Source organism: Triturus cristatus, chromosome 2_2, assembly GCF_964204655.1.
Source record: "Triturus cristatus chromosome 2_2, aTriCri1.1, whole genome shotgun sequence".
NCBI classification, from domain to species: Eukaryota; Metazoa; Chordata; class Amphibia; order Caudata; family Salamandridae; genus Triturus; species Triturus cristatus.
The window spans coordinates 846,142,489-846,161,487 of record NC_140582.1 but is presented as its reverse complement, the minus strand read 5'-3'; the positions used below and the strand labels follow the sequence as shown (position 1 = coordinate 846,161,487).

General features: G+C 44.6%; 1 protein-coding gene across 11 annotated transcripts in view; it reads left to right on the top strand.

Annotated features, from left to right (window-relative positions):
- Positions 1-18,999, top strand: part of LIMCH1 (LIM and calponin homology domains 1) — an 860,130-nt gene that overhangs the window by 257,915 nt on the left and 583,216 nt on the right. For all 11 annotated transcript variants that reach the window (XM_085642190.1, XM_085642189.1, XM_085642188.1 and 8 more), the window contains exon 3: positions 18,633-18,702. In XM_085642190.1, the coding sequence (XP_085498316.1) occupies positions 18,633-18,702 (70 nt within the window). The remainder of the gene's footprint in view (positions 1-18,632; positions 18,703-18,999) is intronic.

Genomic DNA, 18,999 nt, shown 5'->3' with positions numbered 1-18,999 from the left:
TCCTTTAAATAATGGTTTAAAAAAAGAAGTGCCCATGCCCCGGGGATGGGGTCCCCGGGTCCGAAATCAGCCTCAAGAGGTTGACCTCGCGGACAACTTCCCGTTTTTTAAAATTCCTTTTATTAAAAAATGGCTCAGGCCCTGGGGGATGGGGTCCCAAGAGCCCAAAAGGTATTATGGGAGGGGGCTACACAGCCCCCCTTCCAGAAAGAAAACAAAAAAGAGAAGCCAGCATCTTGCCGGAGGCCCCGCCCCCTCTCTGCACCACTATGCAAAAGCTCCTCCGGGCAGGAAAGGGGACTTTAATCCCCATCCAAGAGCGCACCAGGGAGCTTGTTTGCAGAGTGGTGGGCAAAGGGGGCATGGCCTGCTATGAGAACTTAGCAATCCTGCTATGTGTGTGGGACTTACTGGAGGTAATAGGAGGGGTAGTTGGCCCCCAAGGACACCCTGTTCCAGCCAGCAAGAGCCACACAGTGGGATTGCGAAGAGGTCTTCGGAGGCCACGCCCCCTTTCTCCACCTCTCTGCAAACGCGCCTCCTGGCAAACTACTGGTTGGGGATGAAGTCCACTTTACTCCTGGGGGACTTTGGGGACCAAGAAGCCCTCCTGGTACCTCCTGTAAATCCCACGCAGCAGAATTCTTGAGTGCTGGTCAGAGGCTCAGCCCCCTTTTTGCACCAATGTGCAAATGCGACTACTAACTTATAGTTAGAAATTAGCATTTAAAAAACCTTTGAAATTCATTGAAAAAAAGCACAGGTTTCAGGGACGTTATAGTTGGGGATTAGCATTTAAAAAGCCTTAGACATTCACTGAAAAAAACACAGGTTCCATGGACATGGTAGTTCGGGATTAGCATTTAAAAAACCTTAGAAATTAATGGAAAAAACCACAGGTTTCATGGACGTTCTAGTTAGGCTGACATTTCACTCGTACAAAACCAGAGAAATTCGGCTGTTCTCGTTAGCTGAGTTAACCATAACTCGTGCCCCCGCAATGCACTGCTGATGACGTCACATATTACATCACTTATGACCTGGTCAGTGACATCACTGATGACATTTCAAATGACATCATTGATGGCATCATCCTCTCAATATTTCATGCACATCCTCACACTCTAATATAACCCTTCTTACACCCAGTCTAAAATACAGACTAGCATTTTTGAAACCATGGACACACTAAAACCACTTAGTACATACCCACTCACTGATTCATAGGTCTACACACACATCCACTGATTCACCTATACAGTCACTCATACACGCAGTCACTCATCAATATAGCCACTGATATATGCACTCATACACCCATACAGACACTCACACACCACCACTCACCCATAGAATTTCTCATACACCTAGTCAGTCACCCAAAGAATCAATCACACTGCCATTTACTCACCTATACACTCACCACCTCACTTATTCATACAGATAGTAACACATACTTACTCTCTTCTGCAATCACTGACACAAGCACACACTTATCCATACAGCCACTCTCACACACACTCACACATACAGTCACTTATATACTCCAACACTCACATATGCTGCCTTTCACATAAGCAGTTACTCACCCATATACCACTGAGACATCTATACACTCACCAACACACCCATACACTCACCGACACACCCATACATACACTCACTCAACCATACCGTCCCTCACAAACACACTCATGAACCCATACACCCAGGGATTCACTCACTCATACATCCATGCAGGGAGTCATACAGCCCCTCCCCCACACACTCAGGCACCCATACAGGTACTCAAACAACTAATCACCAACCCATGCAGCCATTTACACACCAACTGACAGACTGATGCACACATTTACACAGATTATTCACTCACCCATACATTCACTAAGGGAATTTTAATCACTCACTCATACAGTCAGTCATGTGCCCAACAAATCATCAGTACTCATACACCGACTCATTCTTCGAATACAGCTTAGTGTATATATATATAACATTCTTAAACTTTTTAGAAACGCTCACATTCACAGGATGAGTCAGTGATGTCATCAGTGATGTCACTGACCATGTCATGAGTGATGTAATATGTGACGTCATCAGTAGTGCATTGCGGGGGCGCGAGTTATAGTTAGCTCAGCTAACTATAACGGCCGAATTACTCTGTTTTGTATGAGTGAAATGTCAGTCTAACTAGAACGTCCCTAAAACCTGTGTTTTTTTCAAGGAATATGAATATATACGGAAAGGATTGACACATTGATAGCTCTTTCTCGATTCTGTGGGTGGTGGTGCATGGCCGTTCTTAGTTGATGGAGCGATTTGTCCAGTTAATTCTGATAACGAACGAGACTCCTCTATGCTAACTAGTTACGCGACCCCCAGCTCCTTTGTCTGCCGGGTCGGAGGAGGCTCATTGAAATAAAAAATGCCTTAAACCTAATTGCCCTTGTGTGTGTGTGTGCTTCTTTCGATGTGGAGCAGAGGTATTGTTGGCGATATATAATCCTTTTTTTTTTTATTACTTGAAACTGGCAAGACGGCTATAACTGTTTCAAGCCCAGACCTAACTAAACTCTGTAAATTACTATCACGCCATGGGACTACGTCATTCTTTTTAGTTTTTCAAATTGCTTTAAGTTTTGGTCGTACAGCCAGCGGAGACAGACGTTCCACCAGCAGGTTATGAACTGTATGTTTATATTAAGTACGTTTTCAGAAGATGTCGCACTGCTCAAATGAAAGGCGGGAGATTAGGGCAGTAATATAGTTGGACAGCCCTGTGTGAGGTCAAACGTCCACGAAAGGTCACTGTATCAATATCCCCATTCCAATTCAGGTGCCAGGTGGAAGTTTCCGTAGAATTGTTTGGCGCTAATAAAATCCTGCTCCTTGCGGATGAGCTGTAGGGCCCTTCTTGTGTGTTCCATATTCAGTGCAGCTAAAGTTCAGCTGAAACAAAATCACACTTTCCTCTCGGCCTCCCATCGCATTCTCTCCTGCCCTCTCACTGCCTTCTTTGTGCGCGTTTAAGCCTCCATGCCTCTCTGTTTATCCGAGTACAAGACAAAGAAATAGGAGAAACGCCAAGAGCAATAGAAAAGAGAAAAAAAACTACAAGAAAACTTCAGAAGAATGCACAAAGGCAAAACTGTTGCACATATCAAAACAAGCAACTAAACGCACACGGGAAGCAATCAGAAATATAATTGTGCGCATTGTGAAGGGGAAAAATACACCACTCTGTCTTAGGCGCCGAGCATCTGCCTCAGCACAAGTGTGAAGGTGCCCTACTGGTGCCAGCCAACCTTCAGTGTGTGCTTTGTAAGCGCTTCGATTCCCTCACCTCCCTGGGCTCAAGAGAGTACGGAGGATCCTTCTAGCAGTGCCTTTCCCCATCCACGGTGTAGCTCCTCCCAGAAGAGGGTGAGGTTGGTTGAGGTAAGGACGAGTGTTGGGTAAGGATAAAGTGTTAAGCTCTCATTCCACTTGGGCTGGTAGTGTTGAATCACTGTTTTTTAATATTTTGACATTGCGAGCCGTCCTCTGGCCTGCCTGTCTCAAATATATATTTCACACGGCAAAAATCTATGCTGGTACCCAGCAAGTAATTCAGAGTTTTGAAGCTCAGGGCGAGGGAAAAAGGCCACTGTTTGTACTGCTTTATTCTCTGTTGCAGCCTGTCAAAATTCAGAATGGGCATGTAAAATGAGACCTAGATACAAATTATAGTTTTCTGTTTTGGTAATTCCCTAGATGGTTTTACCGCATCCAAATACCACAGGTTTGGAAGGAGGCCTTGATGTTCTAGGCACCTGAACTCTACTTCGTGCGTGAAGATAGAGGTTGCACTGCTTCGATTTTAGCTTTTATCTTAAGTCGGTAGTCCGTTTCCTGAAGAAGGCCACTTGCATACAGTTCAAACAGTACTTCCGCTGTATTTTGTTTGTTGATGGTCTTAACTGTAAGAGTACTCCTTACTTTATCTGTTTAAGGCTTAAGCTCTCACTTTAGAATGGCTGTCCGTAAAATCATGTAGAGTCTTAGCTTAGCGCTGTTGACTTTCCATATACCACACCCTTACAATATGCTAGCTACTCAAACGCTTAATCCGGATGAGGTGCACCCCTTGGACGTACTTAACAGTGTGTCATTGCGTGGGCCGGGAGGGTAGAGCCTTCCGGAGCACGGACGGAAAATCCCAGGAAAAAGTCAGAAGGGGATTGGCCAGCAGGGTTTGAACCACCCAATCAGAGCGAAGTGGGGTGGGGGGAAGCAGTGGATAAGAAAGGGGGCAAGGGGTAGGAAGGCCATTCTGTGACCTTGTCGTTGGTTCACCCACCCACACTAAAGAGCGGGCGACTCAGCCAAAAGTTGAGAAAGGGCAAGGAGGCCACAGGAAACGACACAAAGTAGACCAACAAGAAAGTACACTAGCCTAGGATGACGCGCCGCATAAAACCGTATCCTTGGGATGCCTTTCGGCAGGGGCACTGGGGGAGCAGGGGAATGGCCAGCTTGGGGTCAGCACAGACGGTCACAGCACTTGCAGCCTTGGTCGGGCCTGATGGCCACCCACTCAGATATCGGTAGCAAAGGAAGCTTGGAGGCCGTAAACACTAGACACCAAAGGGAGCTGTCTCTCAGGGGGATGGCTGAGCTAGAAGTGCTGTAAGGAGTTTATGGCCCAATGCATCATAATGTGATACATTTATAGATGTGATGCTGTGTTGAAATCATGGAGTATATGGATGAACAAAAGAAATACGATGTTTATGTTTCATGCTTTCAAAATAAATTGCGGCTGTTATGCACCAGTTAAGTAAGACTCTCACTCTGATTACCCAACGAGGATGGGTATTGGTGCCTGAGCTAGGCCGTGCCAGAGGGTGGTCACTCGCATGTCTGGGAGGGGTTCGTTCTCTAGCCACATTGCTTGAAATTTCCCAACCACTAACTGACAGACGAGGAAAACTCATTGGGTCCGATTCCATTTATGAATGGTGGAGATTGTAATAAACACATACTATTTTACATATGCTTGAATGCCTTTGTGAATCCGCCTGAAAGTTCCAACTCCCTATTGGTAAAGGTGAGAAGAGGGCACAGTCCTTTCTAGTTGCATTAATTTTTTATGATCATTCCCTGATATTCCCAAAGTATTCCCATTTTAGATGATTTGGGGGAAGTTCACAACAACATGAAAGAGCGCATAAAAGAGTACTACAGGAGTAGTACTTTACGTACTCCAAAATACCCGTTTGAATGTGTCATGCTTTTTAGCTTCACAGATTAGTGTTCAATGCATCTGGATATGATGCCACAGTTAAATTCAGAATTATTAAACTCCTAGTTATTTTTTTATTTAGTTTGTATAAAGGGCGGATATAGTCTAAGCAAAAGTGAGAGCACTTCGGAGTCATCAAAAGTTTTGAAGGGGTAGGAGGAACGCAAAGAAACGCTGCATCTCTTCATATTCAGATGGGGGAATGCCCCACAATGAAGAGGCTCTTTTGGGGTTGCTTGTGTTCTTATCCAAAGGGGGGCATGACCTGGCGTTTTAGGCTGGACTGTTTCTATTGGAGAAGGTCCAAGGCTGATTTTGCAGATGGTTCCACCCTTCTGGAGTGGAACAATGTGCTGGAAATGATGGCCTGCAATGTGGCCCAGAGAATTCACCAATGGCTGAAAATAGTTGAAGCATTTCACCCATCACGTATTTGTTGTTCTAGATGTAACGTCTTAATCGTGACTGATATGGCCAGACGTGGGTCCCGAAGCTCAGTTTGCCTTCAGCTTTAAGCTGCATCACGCTGTTGAGGGCCAACACGCCTGAAACTGTTCTGCACTTGCTTGTATTCTTGTGCAGAGTGGACCAGGCCTGGCAGCTCATGTTTCACTGTTCCCATTATGTATGCTCTGGTTTCGCTGTTCCTATTTATGTAGGACCAAAGTTGGGTTTCATATGGTTCTGGCCCTCTGGAGTGGCACAGAGCAGAAAATGTGACCCAGAGTATTTATCAGCGGTCCAGATTAATTAATGCGTTCCTGCCATCACTTGTTGGATGTTCTAGGTTTTTCACTCAATTAGGACTTAACCCATAGTGTGCAACACTTAAATCACTTTCAGATCTGGTATGAACCCCTGTTCTCTGGAACTGCCTCATCTGTTGTGACAAAGGTTGGTGAACTTGCCGTCTCAGCGTTGACGCCATTTTAATTCCTATTGCGTACGTATGTACTACACGCGCCTGCTGCCACTTAATAGCTGGAGAGTAGAAATGTTGGCTACTTCCGGTTTCCCCCCCAGCTCTGAACCATTTTTACAAGGCCTCGAGTATTATAGCTGCTGCCAGAAAGGGAGTACTTGGTTAAAATGGTGTATTCCTTGACCGACAAGGAGCTTTGTTCTTGTAGTAAGAGTGCCCCAACAGGCTTTCCTGGCTAAAGGATCGGGCTACAAGGAAAGCACACAGTACCGTGCTGGGACAGTAGCTTCGGGCAATGTCTTTAGAAAGGTTAGTGCAAAGCTGGCTGTGCTGGACATTGGCCAAGATGTTGGGGGGAGCAGATCTGGTCTGTGGAACCCCCTGGTGGAAAATCAACAAGCCAGGCCTTCTACAGCGGAATTGTCCTTTCAGAATCCTTTCATTCTGCTGGGAGACAGACCACGTCTGTCATATTTTTTTATTGCAATTTATGAAAGATTACTTGGCCTTGTAGTAGATTCCTGTGTCTGCTGGGGGCTAGAGTGTTGTAGCAGTGCACCGGGGGTGGTTTAGGGACATAGAGTCCGCCTATAGTGGTTGATTGTGCGCAGTGGTAAGTTCAGCTGAGGAGGTTTGTTTGCTTGCCAACGGTTGCTGCCTCCTGCCACGAGCAGTGCATCGCTCTGGTGAACCAAGAAGGCCGGATCCTTTCCACTTTCTAGTGGGCGCGAAACAATGTGTTTGAACAAGTCAGTTAGAAACGCGCTTATAAATATTGATTGCTATGGGAACTTGGACAGAAATCTTCGCATCCAAGATGCCTGGTGTTAAATCTTGCCCTAGAATAGTCCAATTTCGCTAGATCAAATTCCAGTGTCTTTTAAAGTTAATCTCTGGCTGGAAATCTTTTGTTTTTGGCATTGAGGCAGGGAGTTAATGGAAGCCGACCTTTGGAGCTTGAATGAAAAGCTGTTAGGAAAAAAATATGGTCACATCTGTTAAATGCTTTGATAGGAGCCTTTTCGATTAGGCTGTTGCTGATTGGGTACTTGGTGATAGCAGTTCTTTCCCCTGTAGGCTACTTTCTATACAAGGCTACAAATCACATTTGCTTCTTTTTCGCTCAGAAGACCACCCTACCTTTTATTCTAGATTTGTTTCCAAGGTGCATCAGTTTGTTCCTGGGACTAGATGAGAAACTTGGCAAAATTGTTTATGGATTATTGGTGATGAATGAGTGACTTACTTTTTGGAAAGTTGGATTACTTCCGACTTTGTTCATGATTTTGACTCTTCTTCCAGCCAAATATCTGCTTTGAGAGGAGGCCTTAGAAGTTGGGTGCTCGCCAGATGGCTACAAGAGAAGCATAGAGGAACAATAAAATGTGCCTTTCAAGGATGAATAGATAGTTTTGCTGAGAGCCAAAAAAACGCCTCTTTTATCTGGATTCAGAATGCTAAGTTACTGCATGCAGGCAAATCTGCTTTACAAAGCTAAAGTAATGCTTCCCTTCCTGTTTTTCATCTTTTTGAAGCCTCTCTCCTTTGTGCACTGACATGCACCCTCCTAGGCCAGTGTTTACCCACCCATTTGTAGGGGCATGGCTTAGGGCCTTTGGTGCAGGTGGCAGGAGTCTGTACCACCCAAGGGGGATGTTGATCTCTGACCCCCCCCCCCCCCCCTCCCCCCGATTTATTTCAGAGGAACCTCATCATGTAGCGCTACACGACTGACCCTTTGTGTTTAAAGCCTTACCTAATAGTGATCGGCTACTTTAATTAGGAGGTCGTTAAATTATGTAATTAATGGGCCGTATTTCCTTTCCTGTATTTATACAGTGTAACTCGGACAGCAATGTTTGATGTAATCATGCAGACCCCAATAGCTACCCCACCCAGAGGCGAGAGGCTCCGCATGTCACATGGGTTTTTTCTGCTCTGAAGTCACACCCATCAACTACATAGTCCAGAAGTGTTCGCCGTCTCACCGCCCCTCTTAACTGTTTACATGGTCCTGCTGCATGATCTCTTGGAAGCTCATAACTTGGAACGTCACATGTATGCAGATTACAGCAAGGTCAACCTCAAGTTCAAAGGGGATCTGATTGATGTCCAAAGGCAAGTGGCAAAATGGCTGGAATATGCCCAAGAGTGGATGTTGGGGAAAGAATGCTACCCAACAGTCAGAAAACATAGATCCATCGCTCAGGACTTATGTACGCTTAATCTCTTCCTTTCTGTGGTGAGGCTCGATAGAAAACCAACAAAAGGTAGGATGGGCAGAAATCAGTTTGTAAATGGCGACGTAACACCTCACATAAGGGTCAATTCCACCACCTATGACAACTTCAGAATCTTCCGTCTGCCACAGTGCACAAACAAGCTGATTATGATTATCTCAAGAATGGACAACTGTAATTAGTTTATATAGGACTTCCCAAACAAACTCTCCAATCCCAAAAGGATCCAAAATCATGCTGCTGTGGTAATATTTGCCCTAAGATGGTGAAACTACTTCAAACCAAGGTCTAAACAGTCTCCTGATGAATTGAAGAGATCAGACAGTGCAAGACTGTGTGCATGGTTGTGCCACTGATGAGCTATACAAGGTTGTCCAGCTGGACACGCACCACTATTCAAAATCTACCCAGATATGTAAAGAAAATGTCCATCTGTTTCTTGCAATTTTCCAAACTTTGTAATGCCATCAAATCACATATCGGTTGATCTACTCAAATTCACATAGGAAAGAAACAACCCATTTTCGCCCCGCACAACTCGCTGTCCTGTTGATTTCCTGTCTAGCATCCTTCTCTTGTGGTGGTGTTCTCATGCATCGGAGTCATTGTGGCCTTCTGGGACAGCGAGATGGAAAGAATCCTCAGTGTGTCCTCCACCCCCAAGCTAAGGCTTCTCCTTCTTCCAAGCACATCAGAGTGATTTTTTTGTAAAATTGGCTCTGAAACCATTAAATCTTTACCGACCATCTTGTTGAAAACTCCTAAAGTAATTATCTCTATCGACTCCTCTGTAGCACACTCAGATTCATTTCCAGTGTCACGCTACACTGTTTAAAAACCTTACATTATATAAATGCATTACAGAATACCCGCTTCCTTTTGCCCCAACTGCTAGAAGAATTTGAGTTTTCCTTAGTCAAAGTAGATGTGGATGGAGGGTGCCCGTAGGCTTCCACTAGCAGAGAATAGCATCACTTTGTCGTCCTCGTCCACTCTCCTAAGGAGAAGCTCTGAGATGCTGGGTTGCCCCTGCCGCAACCCCATAAAGCTGTTGCAACCAGCTCATCAGTTTTCACTGGGAGTGTTGCGGTTTGCTTTGGGGATGTTTCCATTAGTGCCTTGTGGGCCAAGTGTCTGAGTGTTTTAACATAAATATCCTTAGGCTAAAGTTGAATTTCTTTGGTTTGATAAGTCTCCCCTGAGTAGTTTGGTCTGGAGTTGTGCTGATCGTCTCAAACATTTCCAGTGCCCTCTTGAACCTGCAAAGCAAGGTGGCCATCACTGCCTGCAGCACTGCTGGTTGCCAGTAGGCGTGTGGAAGCAGGCCATCTCTTGAGCATTTTTCTGGCTGTTTACCACATCCGGAGGAAATGTGGTAGATATTTGACAGCCTGAGGAAGTGTCCTCCCCTCGCCCACGGTATGAGCACTTTGGCCAAGGTTAATGATGCTGGCGGACATTTTGCCTCCTGCACCCCAGCGCTCAATAAAACAGTGCTGCACTTGAAGGTGGTGAAATGCCTGTGGGCACCTCCCTCCACCCCCCCACCAAAAAAAAGTAATCTCCATGGGAGGAACACTGGTATCCAGAGTATGTTGGTGTTTGTCCCACAGTAAAATGTCCACAGATCTTTTCTCAACCCCTGAGCCTCTAAGATTCTGCTAATGTGACTCGTCAAATAATATCAGACTGGTCTCATGCTAGGGGGATGTGGTTTTATTTGCTAGACATCTAGCTGAATCAGGAATCTACTTGGCCCTATGCAAAACCTGCATCTGTAGTATCCTGTCATTTGAATCCTTCTCAACTGCCAGCAAGAACAAACAAGCATTGGCATAGCCAATAGGTCTCGCCTTTGGGACCTTATAAGTGTTTAGCCATGCAACAGTTGCATAACTAAACACTTATAAGGTCCCAAAAGCGAAACCTATTGGCTATGCCAATGCATGTTTTAACTGCTACTATTGAAGCCTCGCGGAGAACATCAAAGCGGCCACGCGGCCGCCAAAGAGAAAGTAATCGCGGTAAAGCGCGGCGCGCGCCCGCGCACATGCACTGTAGCTCTAGGCTGGCCTGGTAGCACTTTTTGGAGCCCTCACAAAATGTCTCGCCAGACCAGATCATGCGCTGGGTCAGGCGAGACCTAAAAAGGTCTATTGTCCCTGTTTCCTCTTGTCAACAATTCCACAAGATTCGAATCTGGTTCTGGTTGCACCCTCGTTTTATGCCCTTGTCTCATTCAATTTACAGTCCTCTTTGGAATTTTTTCCTGATAGTGGCCATAAATTTAGACAGGCAGATCAGTGGCCTTCAAGCCCGGTGCACTTCTGAAGTGTTGATTAATATGTTGTTTGGTTAATTACTTCTCCTTACTTTCTTATGCAGCTGCATGCTTTTTGGGCCGTGTAAACGCTGGCCAGTGTTTCCGGTGAATGTGCATCTTAGGTGTTACTTGGTTAGATCCAGGGCTTTGTGCTCTGCAGAGTGGCGCCTTGTGACTTTTTCAGGAGAGTAGTGGTGGGTGAGCTGCAGCTATGGCCACCATGGCCGGATACAATACACCGTGCAGCTCTCAATGTTTTACCCTGCATGAGACAAACCTCCTCCTGCTGGCCAAGCGCACTCCACCATAGCTAAGGAGGCTTCAGTGGCACTGCAGGCATGTACCAGTGGCTGCATGTGCTGCTCTGTATGCATTATGCTTCACACTTAGTTTATTCTCAGGTCATGTTTCTTTTAATGTTAGATTGTTCGTGCTGCATTTCTTTGACTCCAGGCAGTTTCCTGGTGGAGCCTTGGGCACCGACCAGGGCATGTCTTGTGCTGTTCATCTGATTAGAAAGAATAAATTACTTCTTCGCCTCCCGCTCTGACATCTTCGGTCTTTGGATATAAGACTTCTGACTGACGCAAGACCAGGGGTGTCGAACCACGTGCCTTGTTTACATAATCAGCATCTAACAAGCAGTGCAGGGGTAAGTTATGCCCGGGACCAGTAGAACTAAGCAAAGCTGCTGCATTTTCGGTATAATTGTGGATCTTACGCATTTGCTACGTAATACACCATCTACGTCATAATTTTTAGATTTCACCAAACAAAAGTTTCTAGCTCAAACAGATTAAAAGTTACAAAACAAATAGTGCCATGTGGTGCTCGGCAGCCCTTTGCAGGGTCAACTAGTGATCTTTCAGGTGTTAAACTGGTCCTAATGAGGTGCACCCTTACCCGGACAGTATTATTAGTTGTTAAAATGACAAAGTAATTAAATAAAACTGCTGCAGATTGGGCCCCAAGATACTGCATAATTTGACTTTTGTTGTCGCGTTAGTTTATTTGCATAATATAGTTCTTAACTGCCGCAAAACTCTGGTAGCCAAGGCTACAGTGTGGTTGACATCAGGGCCGGACTGGGAACCGAATCAGACCCTGGCAAACTGCTGCGCCGGGCCCCCCTGGGGCCAAGGGGAGGTGCAGCCGAGCGGTTTGCTAGGGCCGGTTTTGGCAGATTTTGTTACAGGAGGCCGATATTGCCTGCCCCGGTAACAAAAACGGCGCCAGGGTCCCAAAATCGGCCCCCACCCTGGCGGCCCACTGGGGAAACTCCCAGTGCCCGCTATGGCCAGTCCGTTTTAATTTCCGAATACTTTCTAGATTGATACCAGAATCTCTGGCAATTGGAGGTCCGTTAGAGGTGATGGTCCAATGTTCAATCTCTGTTGTTTGGGCATCTAGTCAATAGTGGTCGGCATATGCACTTTGACCCTTCTCAAGTCTTACAGCTGATTCCAAACATTCTTATAACTAAGCACAAATAAAAATAAAAAATTACTAAAATAAAATGTTTTTCTGTGTGGTTTAAGGTCCATATAAACACCCAGTTCGAGTAGTGTAACACCCCCCAAAGAGGTCACATCGGTCTGCCATGACATTGACGTCCTACCAACTTTCGTCTGCACTAGCATTTAACCTCTTCCTTTTGCCCCCACGCACCCCGCAGATTGTTGTGGGCCTAAGGGGTATTTCCAAGACATAGTTGCACAGTGCTTGGTGATGAGAAAAGCCACATCTGAGAATCATAGTTCAGATTTTAGCTTTTTGGTTTTGGGAAATAAAGTTCATACCTTCCATCTGGTGAGCATGTTTCTCTTTACCGATCAGTACCATCACTACGTCTGCAGATTCCACCCAAAAGGTTGCAGTAATTCTGCATCTCGACACCATGTGGTAGATATCTGCCCCGTCCAATTTGCAAGTTGGGCACTGGTCATGACCCTGCTGTATCTCATTCAGCTTTTTTGATCAAGCACTTCTGACAGTCTGAAGCAATATACAATATACAAGTCCATCAGAAGGTTTAAGCTGCTTGATGCTGCCCTCTGCATGCCCCTCTCTATTCTCTGTTTTGGACTCTACTCAGAACTTGGGAACGGGGCAGAACCAAGATGCAAAAGTAGGAAAAGTTACACTCTTTCCCCTTCTGAACACCCTCCTACCAGCTCTTTAGCCAGCTCCTCCGCCATTGAATGAATTATACACTGGTTTTCTCCTATTCTACATGACTGGAAGTGGTGAGGGTGCTTACCCCTTTAAGATGAGGTGGCGTGTCAGTGTGGTGTATTCTACAATTACAAAATAGTCCTTGACAGGGGAGATTCACACAGAAAACAATTAATATGGGCCTGAAATCAGTACTATATTAAAGCTGTCCAGCTGGACAGAAAATGTAATAATGTATCAAATCACATAAAACACAAGAATAAAGTGGGACACAATCCTGCCTCCAATGCAACATATATAACAAAGACACAAATGAACAGAAATTCACAAATTCAGAAAGGCTCAGGCATGACAAAATATTATTGTAAACGGTTTCCCGTTTTTCCACTTGGCCTTCATCCTTTTTTTCAACTTTTCACCTCATTATTTGCCTATGCACTGTGCTCAGCCTTGAGGAAGCCCCAGGCCTGCGTGTCACAAAGGAGCAAAACACATGTTGCCTGCATTTTCCGTTCATTTTACCACTCTGGATTACCAGAGCACCTTGGAATAATAATCACAAATAATCAAAAAAATTGAAATTACTTAGCTACACATTGGAGTAGAGGACTTAGTACTATATTCAGTCATCAGCTCTGCCCTTCATCCTAAAGTAAACAAACCAAGAGTATGTCTTGGTCCTTAGGGGTCTAAGAACCCAAGCTGCTGCTGCTGACCTTGCAGTCGCCGTCAAGTCTCAGATGTTGACGGCCAGAGGCTTAGACACACTAGAAGGGGAGCATTGGCAAGTGTTTAGGCCACGCTGGAGAGGAGCAGAGGCGCTTTGGGTCCTTCTACATTTCCGGCTTGGCCACTCCCCTAAGTTGCATTTTGGCACAGTGGCGTTCTAGTGCAGGGTTCCTCATAGTACGGCCCGTGGGCCGCTGGCGGCCCGCCCGGCCTTCATTGGCGGCCCGCGGACCTTGATCGATGACCGTACACTTCCTTGGAGGGAGTAAGCAGGGAAGATGGCCGCAGTAGCAAACGTTGTGAATACGCTACGTATTCACAACGTTTCCTCCTGCGGCCATCGTCTCTGCTTACTGCTTGCATCTGATTGGCCTGCCTGCCTCTGACGTCACACGAAGCTCACTCCCTTTAAAAGTCAGCTGTAACTAGCGCTAGTTACAGCTGACTTTTAAAGGACCTTTCGGTGAGCTTCCTGTGTCCCTCTTCAGGACGTCCATCCTGCCCGCAGCCCCGGAGAACCTTCACAGCAGCGCCTGCACAGGTATGTTTATTTTCTTTAATCGTTTGTGCGCGAGACCTGGGATACGAACGTGCGTTTTAATATAGCGTAGCCATGCGACCAGGAAAATTTGTCATGTATATTTTCCTACATTTTGTCCATATGGCTCCTGCGCGCAGCCTCCCCAAGTCCCTATAACTGTGAGCGCATGCCCCGGTGACGGCCTCTAAGCCTCCGAGTCTTCCCTCTCTTTCGGTCTCGCTCCTCAGTTAGGGAAAACCAAAACTTCAGGAAACAGGTATTACCTTCTCTTTCCTCCTTTCCTTTATTTGCTCCCCTGTGAAATGGATCCAAAAAAGAAAACATTTTTGCTGGAAACGTCTTTTTCTGACACCAGTGCAGCCTCGGGGTGGAGAGGAATAAAACATTCCAAATGTCAAAAATAAATAACTAATTAAAGCAAGACAGTGGTGGCAAGGTGGCCAGATTGATTTATTTACACCTAAACACATTAGCGCCACGTTACAGTGTTTGCCAGTGAAGTGATACTTGTGTTTTCTCCCCTCTTTGAACAACATTGTTTTCCCTGTGTGGGAAAATGCACCTTGCCTGGAGGTACTGAAAGGGAATTGGAATTGGAAAACGAAATGTATACAGCGTCTGTGTGTTTACGAATGTGGTCTTTTTAAGCCATACCGCCTATTTTTTGAAAGGTTTTTTTTTTTACTCTAGCTCCGCCCCCATAGACTCCACCCCTATCAGTGCGGCCCTCGGCCACTAACCACGCTGTAATTTTGGCCCCCGACAGAAAGTTTGTGAGTACCCCTGCTCTAATGCAACCAGAGACAATTTGCTGGAGTGGTATATTTCAAGAAATGGATAACCTAGATTACTTACAGACCACATGACCACAAGAGCAATCTTCATGGCATACCGTAAGATAATCAACAACATGCCTGACTCCATGCAAAAGCTCCGACACAAATGGGGGGAGGAGGTAGGGGAACTCGATGACACTGACTGGCAGGAAGCGCTTGCCTCGCCCAGAGAGGTAGCGATTACGTCCAAGCTGCGACTAGTGCATCTTAAAATACTCCACATAATATATTATACCAGAACCACGCTCCATAAAATGGGAAGAGCTCCCACCCAGCTTTGCCTACGGCAGTGTGAGATTGGTACCTTCTACCATAAGCTCTGGGAATGCCCTGCAATACAGTCATATTGGAAATCTGTCATGAACACCATTACAAGAGTTAGTGGGAAACCAGTCCCTCCCGAACCCAAGCACTGCATCTTGAATATCTGGGAGGCTACAGATCTTAACCACTCACACAGAAGGGGGCCCCTGGAATAAGTAGCAGGCAGAGGGAGCTGGGGCATGAAACTGCTAACAATACAGTGAAGAACAACCCCTCTGCCCAAAAATTACTTTATCTGGTGCTAATACGTAGATTAAAAAAAAAAAATATGGTTTATTTATATACTTTGATCAAAACAGTACAAGCAATGCAAAAATCAATATCATAAAAATTAACATCATGAGTCACACACACTCATTCTACCAACCTATAACACAACCACATACTCAAACATCCCATCGGCTAACTTTTCATTGGAACAGAGCCACAGTCATGGAGTGATGCCAGAGAGTCTTCCCCAAACTATGTTAACCCCTTCGCTGCGGGGGTAATTCCCCCACGGCGCGGGGCGAGCGCGGTGCTCGTGACAAGCCCAGCTCGTCATGAAGCACAGTGGAGCTGTGCTCATGACGAGCTGAGCTCGTCACGACCCCGCCCACTGATTGATTCTCCCGCACAAGCGGGGAATCAATCGCACGTGGGCGGGCCAGCTCGTCATGAGCACAGCTCCACTGTGCCTCATGACGAGCTGGGCTCGTAATGAGCATGCAAGCGGTTAACAAAACACAATGTCAGAATAACAAAGACAGTTCTACATGAGGGATATACACTCCTCAGCTTTTCACACAGTTCAGGATTACAACTTCTTTTCCCGAAGGGAAATAGATATGGGGGAGATACGGGGCTCCAGCGCTGGAGTTTGGGGAAGACTCTCGGCCTGAGACAGTCGGCTAAATACACATGTACACTTAGAAGAGCACATAGCACTCCTCCTCCCCCGGCCCCGCCCCTTTCTGCACACGCTGGCTCAGAGTTGGCAAATGAAAATAAAAAACGATTATAGGTAATTGTTTTTTTTTTTCTCCTGATGGCTCTGAGCCAGTGGGGCGACGCCATTGCGGAGGAACTATCCTTGTACACCTCCTTTCATATCTTCTGAGGTGTTGTATTTTAAAAGGAAATATGCTCACCAACCACCTATTACTTAACTTTTTCTCTTGCTTTTTGGCTGGTATATATTCCCAAAAACATAATTTCCATTTTCCCAGTGCACCTATTCGGAAGCTACGAATGGCGCACTAAAGTCACCCAGTTGAAATGCTGACAAACTGGAACTGCAGCCAGGGCACAAAGGAGGTCACTCTTCTAAAATGGGCACTTGATTTCTCAAGTACATCATCTTGTATCTGAAGTGGGGGCAGTCCGCTGCCAGGAGGCAGCAACTAGAATTTGGACCATTATCAGTTTCTCTCACGTGACAAGAGATCTGGTGAAGCGAGGCCACGCCTTTGTCGTTCTGAAGTCAACAACATTAGGACTGTTGGGTAGGGCGATAGTAATGCTGGCTATTTAAAGCTCTGTAACATCTGTGATGGCAAGTACTGTATAAAAATATAGGCCATTAACCTGCTTAAAACTTAAATGTGTTTGAAGGGGTCCATTTATGTTGCGTGGTTGTAACAGAGTGAACTGTGTGGCAGCCCGAGAAACAATAAGAGTTGCATTTTCTTAAAGAAGCTTAGCTTTTGGTTTATGCAACTATTGTTGGTATTATAGTTGCTTTAGTTGGTTTTAAGTTTTTATAAGAGTATTAATTATTTTAAAAATAATGTTATCATTTTCAATCTAGAACAAAAAACAGAAGCTGCAAGTGTACAGAAAAAAGTATTGTTCAATCAATGCATATAATAAATTGGTTATAAATAATAATATAGATTTAAATTGACAAGTACACATATGCCTTCATAAATAGATTAAAAACAAGTACATACAATAAATGCAATCATGGAATTAAATCAATAACCGTTAGTATTATACTTGCTGAAACGTAGCTTCAAGTTGATATTATACCAGTTGTAACTGTTCTGTGTATGTGCGAAAGTATGCAGTGTTCCTTCCTGCACTAGGATTCTGGGTATGTGGGAATAATTGTGACACATGCTCGGATCCATAAGACATGATGTAAGAGGGGTAGTTTCTGAATTGGCTCTTCGTGATTATAATTAAGGCTCCCAGTTTTACGTTTTTACGGATTTTTACAGATAATTACAGACAGAAAACAAAGTGTTTCCTGTCTGTATTTATTTTTAAAAGCAGAAAAATGCAGAAAAGTGTATGTCTTGTGGGTGACTCTCCATGCTGTTTTTTGTGATTTCTAGGACAACAGTTGAGCAGATAGGCAGCATGGGAAGTTAAAAATAGGTTGAGATTTTCCTAAATGCAGGTATATGGTAACATATATATATATTATAATGCTCATATTTACCTGAAGGAGTAGTGTTTTGCTATGTTTGGCTGCTTAATGTGCTAAAATGCAACAGGCAGCAAAGTATGAGTGCATGTTTATAAGTTAAATAAATATGGAAATATACCATTTTATAACTCCATATATTCGCAAAACACAAAATAAATATGGATAAATACTAAAAAGATGGGCAAAAAATAAATATGGATAAATACAGACGGAAATGTTAAAAATAAATACCATAAAACCGGGAGCCGTAATTATAATGGCAGTACAGAATGTTACTTGGGCATTTTATGACCACAATATACTCATCGCCTATAAAATATCAGTGTTAGGAAAAAAAATCACTTGGCTTACTTTTAAACATATGACACCTGCCCCGACTCAAAACTCGGAAACTAGACATTGAGAGAAAAAGCTTGAATACAACAATAGACTACTCTTATCAATACGCGTCTTATGCAAAACTTGAATATCTCATGCATGAATTTTACTTTTTATAACTACTTGTACAATTAATTTACAAATAATATGTATTAGGCATGCAAGGGAAGGAGTAGGTTTTCTCCTAAAAATAACCGGGCATGAAAGGCATTATTGACCAGAAAGACAATTCAGGTGAACTAATGTGTTCTTGTATAACCAGTGAAAATGGAAGAAAACCTTTCATCAAGGTCATACTGCAGAACATTACTGATACAAAAGCAGGGGTTCAGTCAGTTAAACTTTATGCTGGTTTGTTAATGCATCTGATGGTGTTTACATGTGCACTTCTGCTACCTTTGTTGACGTGCTTATTGTTGACATGTTCTGGATATAGTTTGATAATCTCCTTTTCCCCCCAATGACAGGCTACTCAATGCGATAAAGCCGGGACTAGTGAAAAAGATCAACAGACTGCCCACTCCCATTGCAGGATTGGTGAGTAATAATCTATGTGTTTCGATGTCAGCCACTGATTTCCGGGAGACGCGTAAAAGGTTTTGAAATAGGTTTGTTTGTGTTCCAGGTTCATTCGGTTGCTTTGGTTAATCCACTATGGAGATAGGTCATGATTCATTAAAGTATTTGCTCACCTGAGTGATTTTGGGTCCACAAAAGCAGCCTTTGGCAGTGCAAATTCAACTTTATTACAAAACCTGAATTTGCACTCCTAAAAGCAGTTACTGCACATACTATTACACCAGTACGACATGATGTTTCCTGTGATAAAACGTC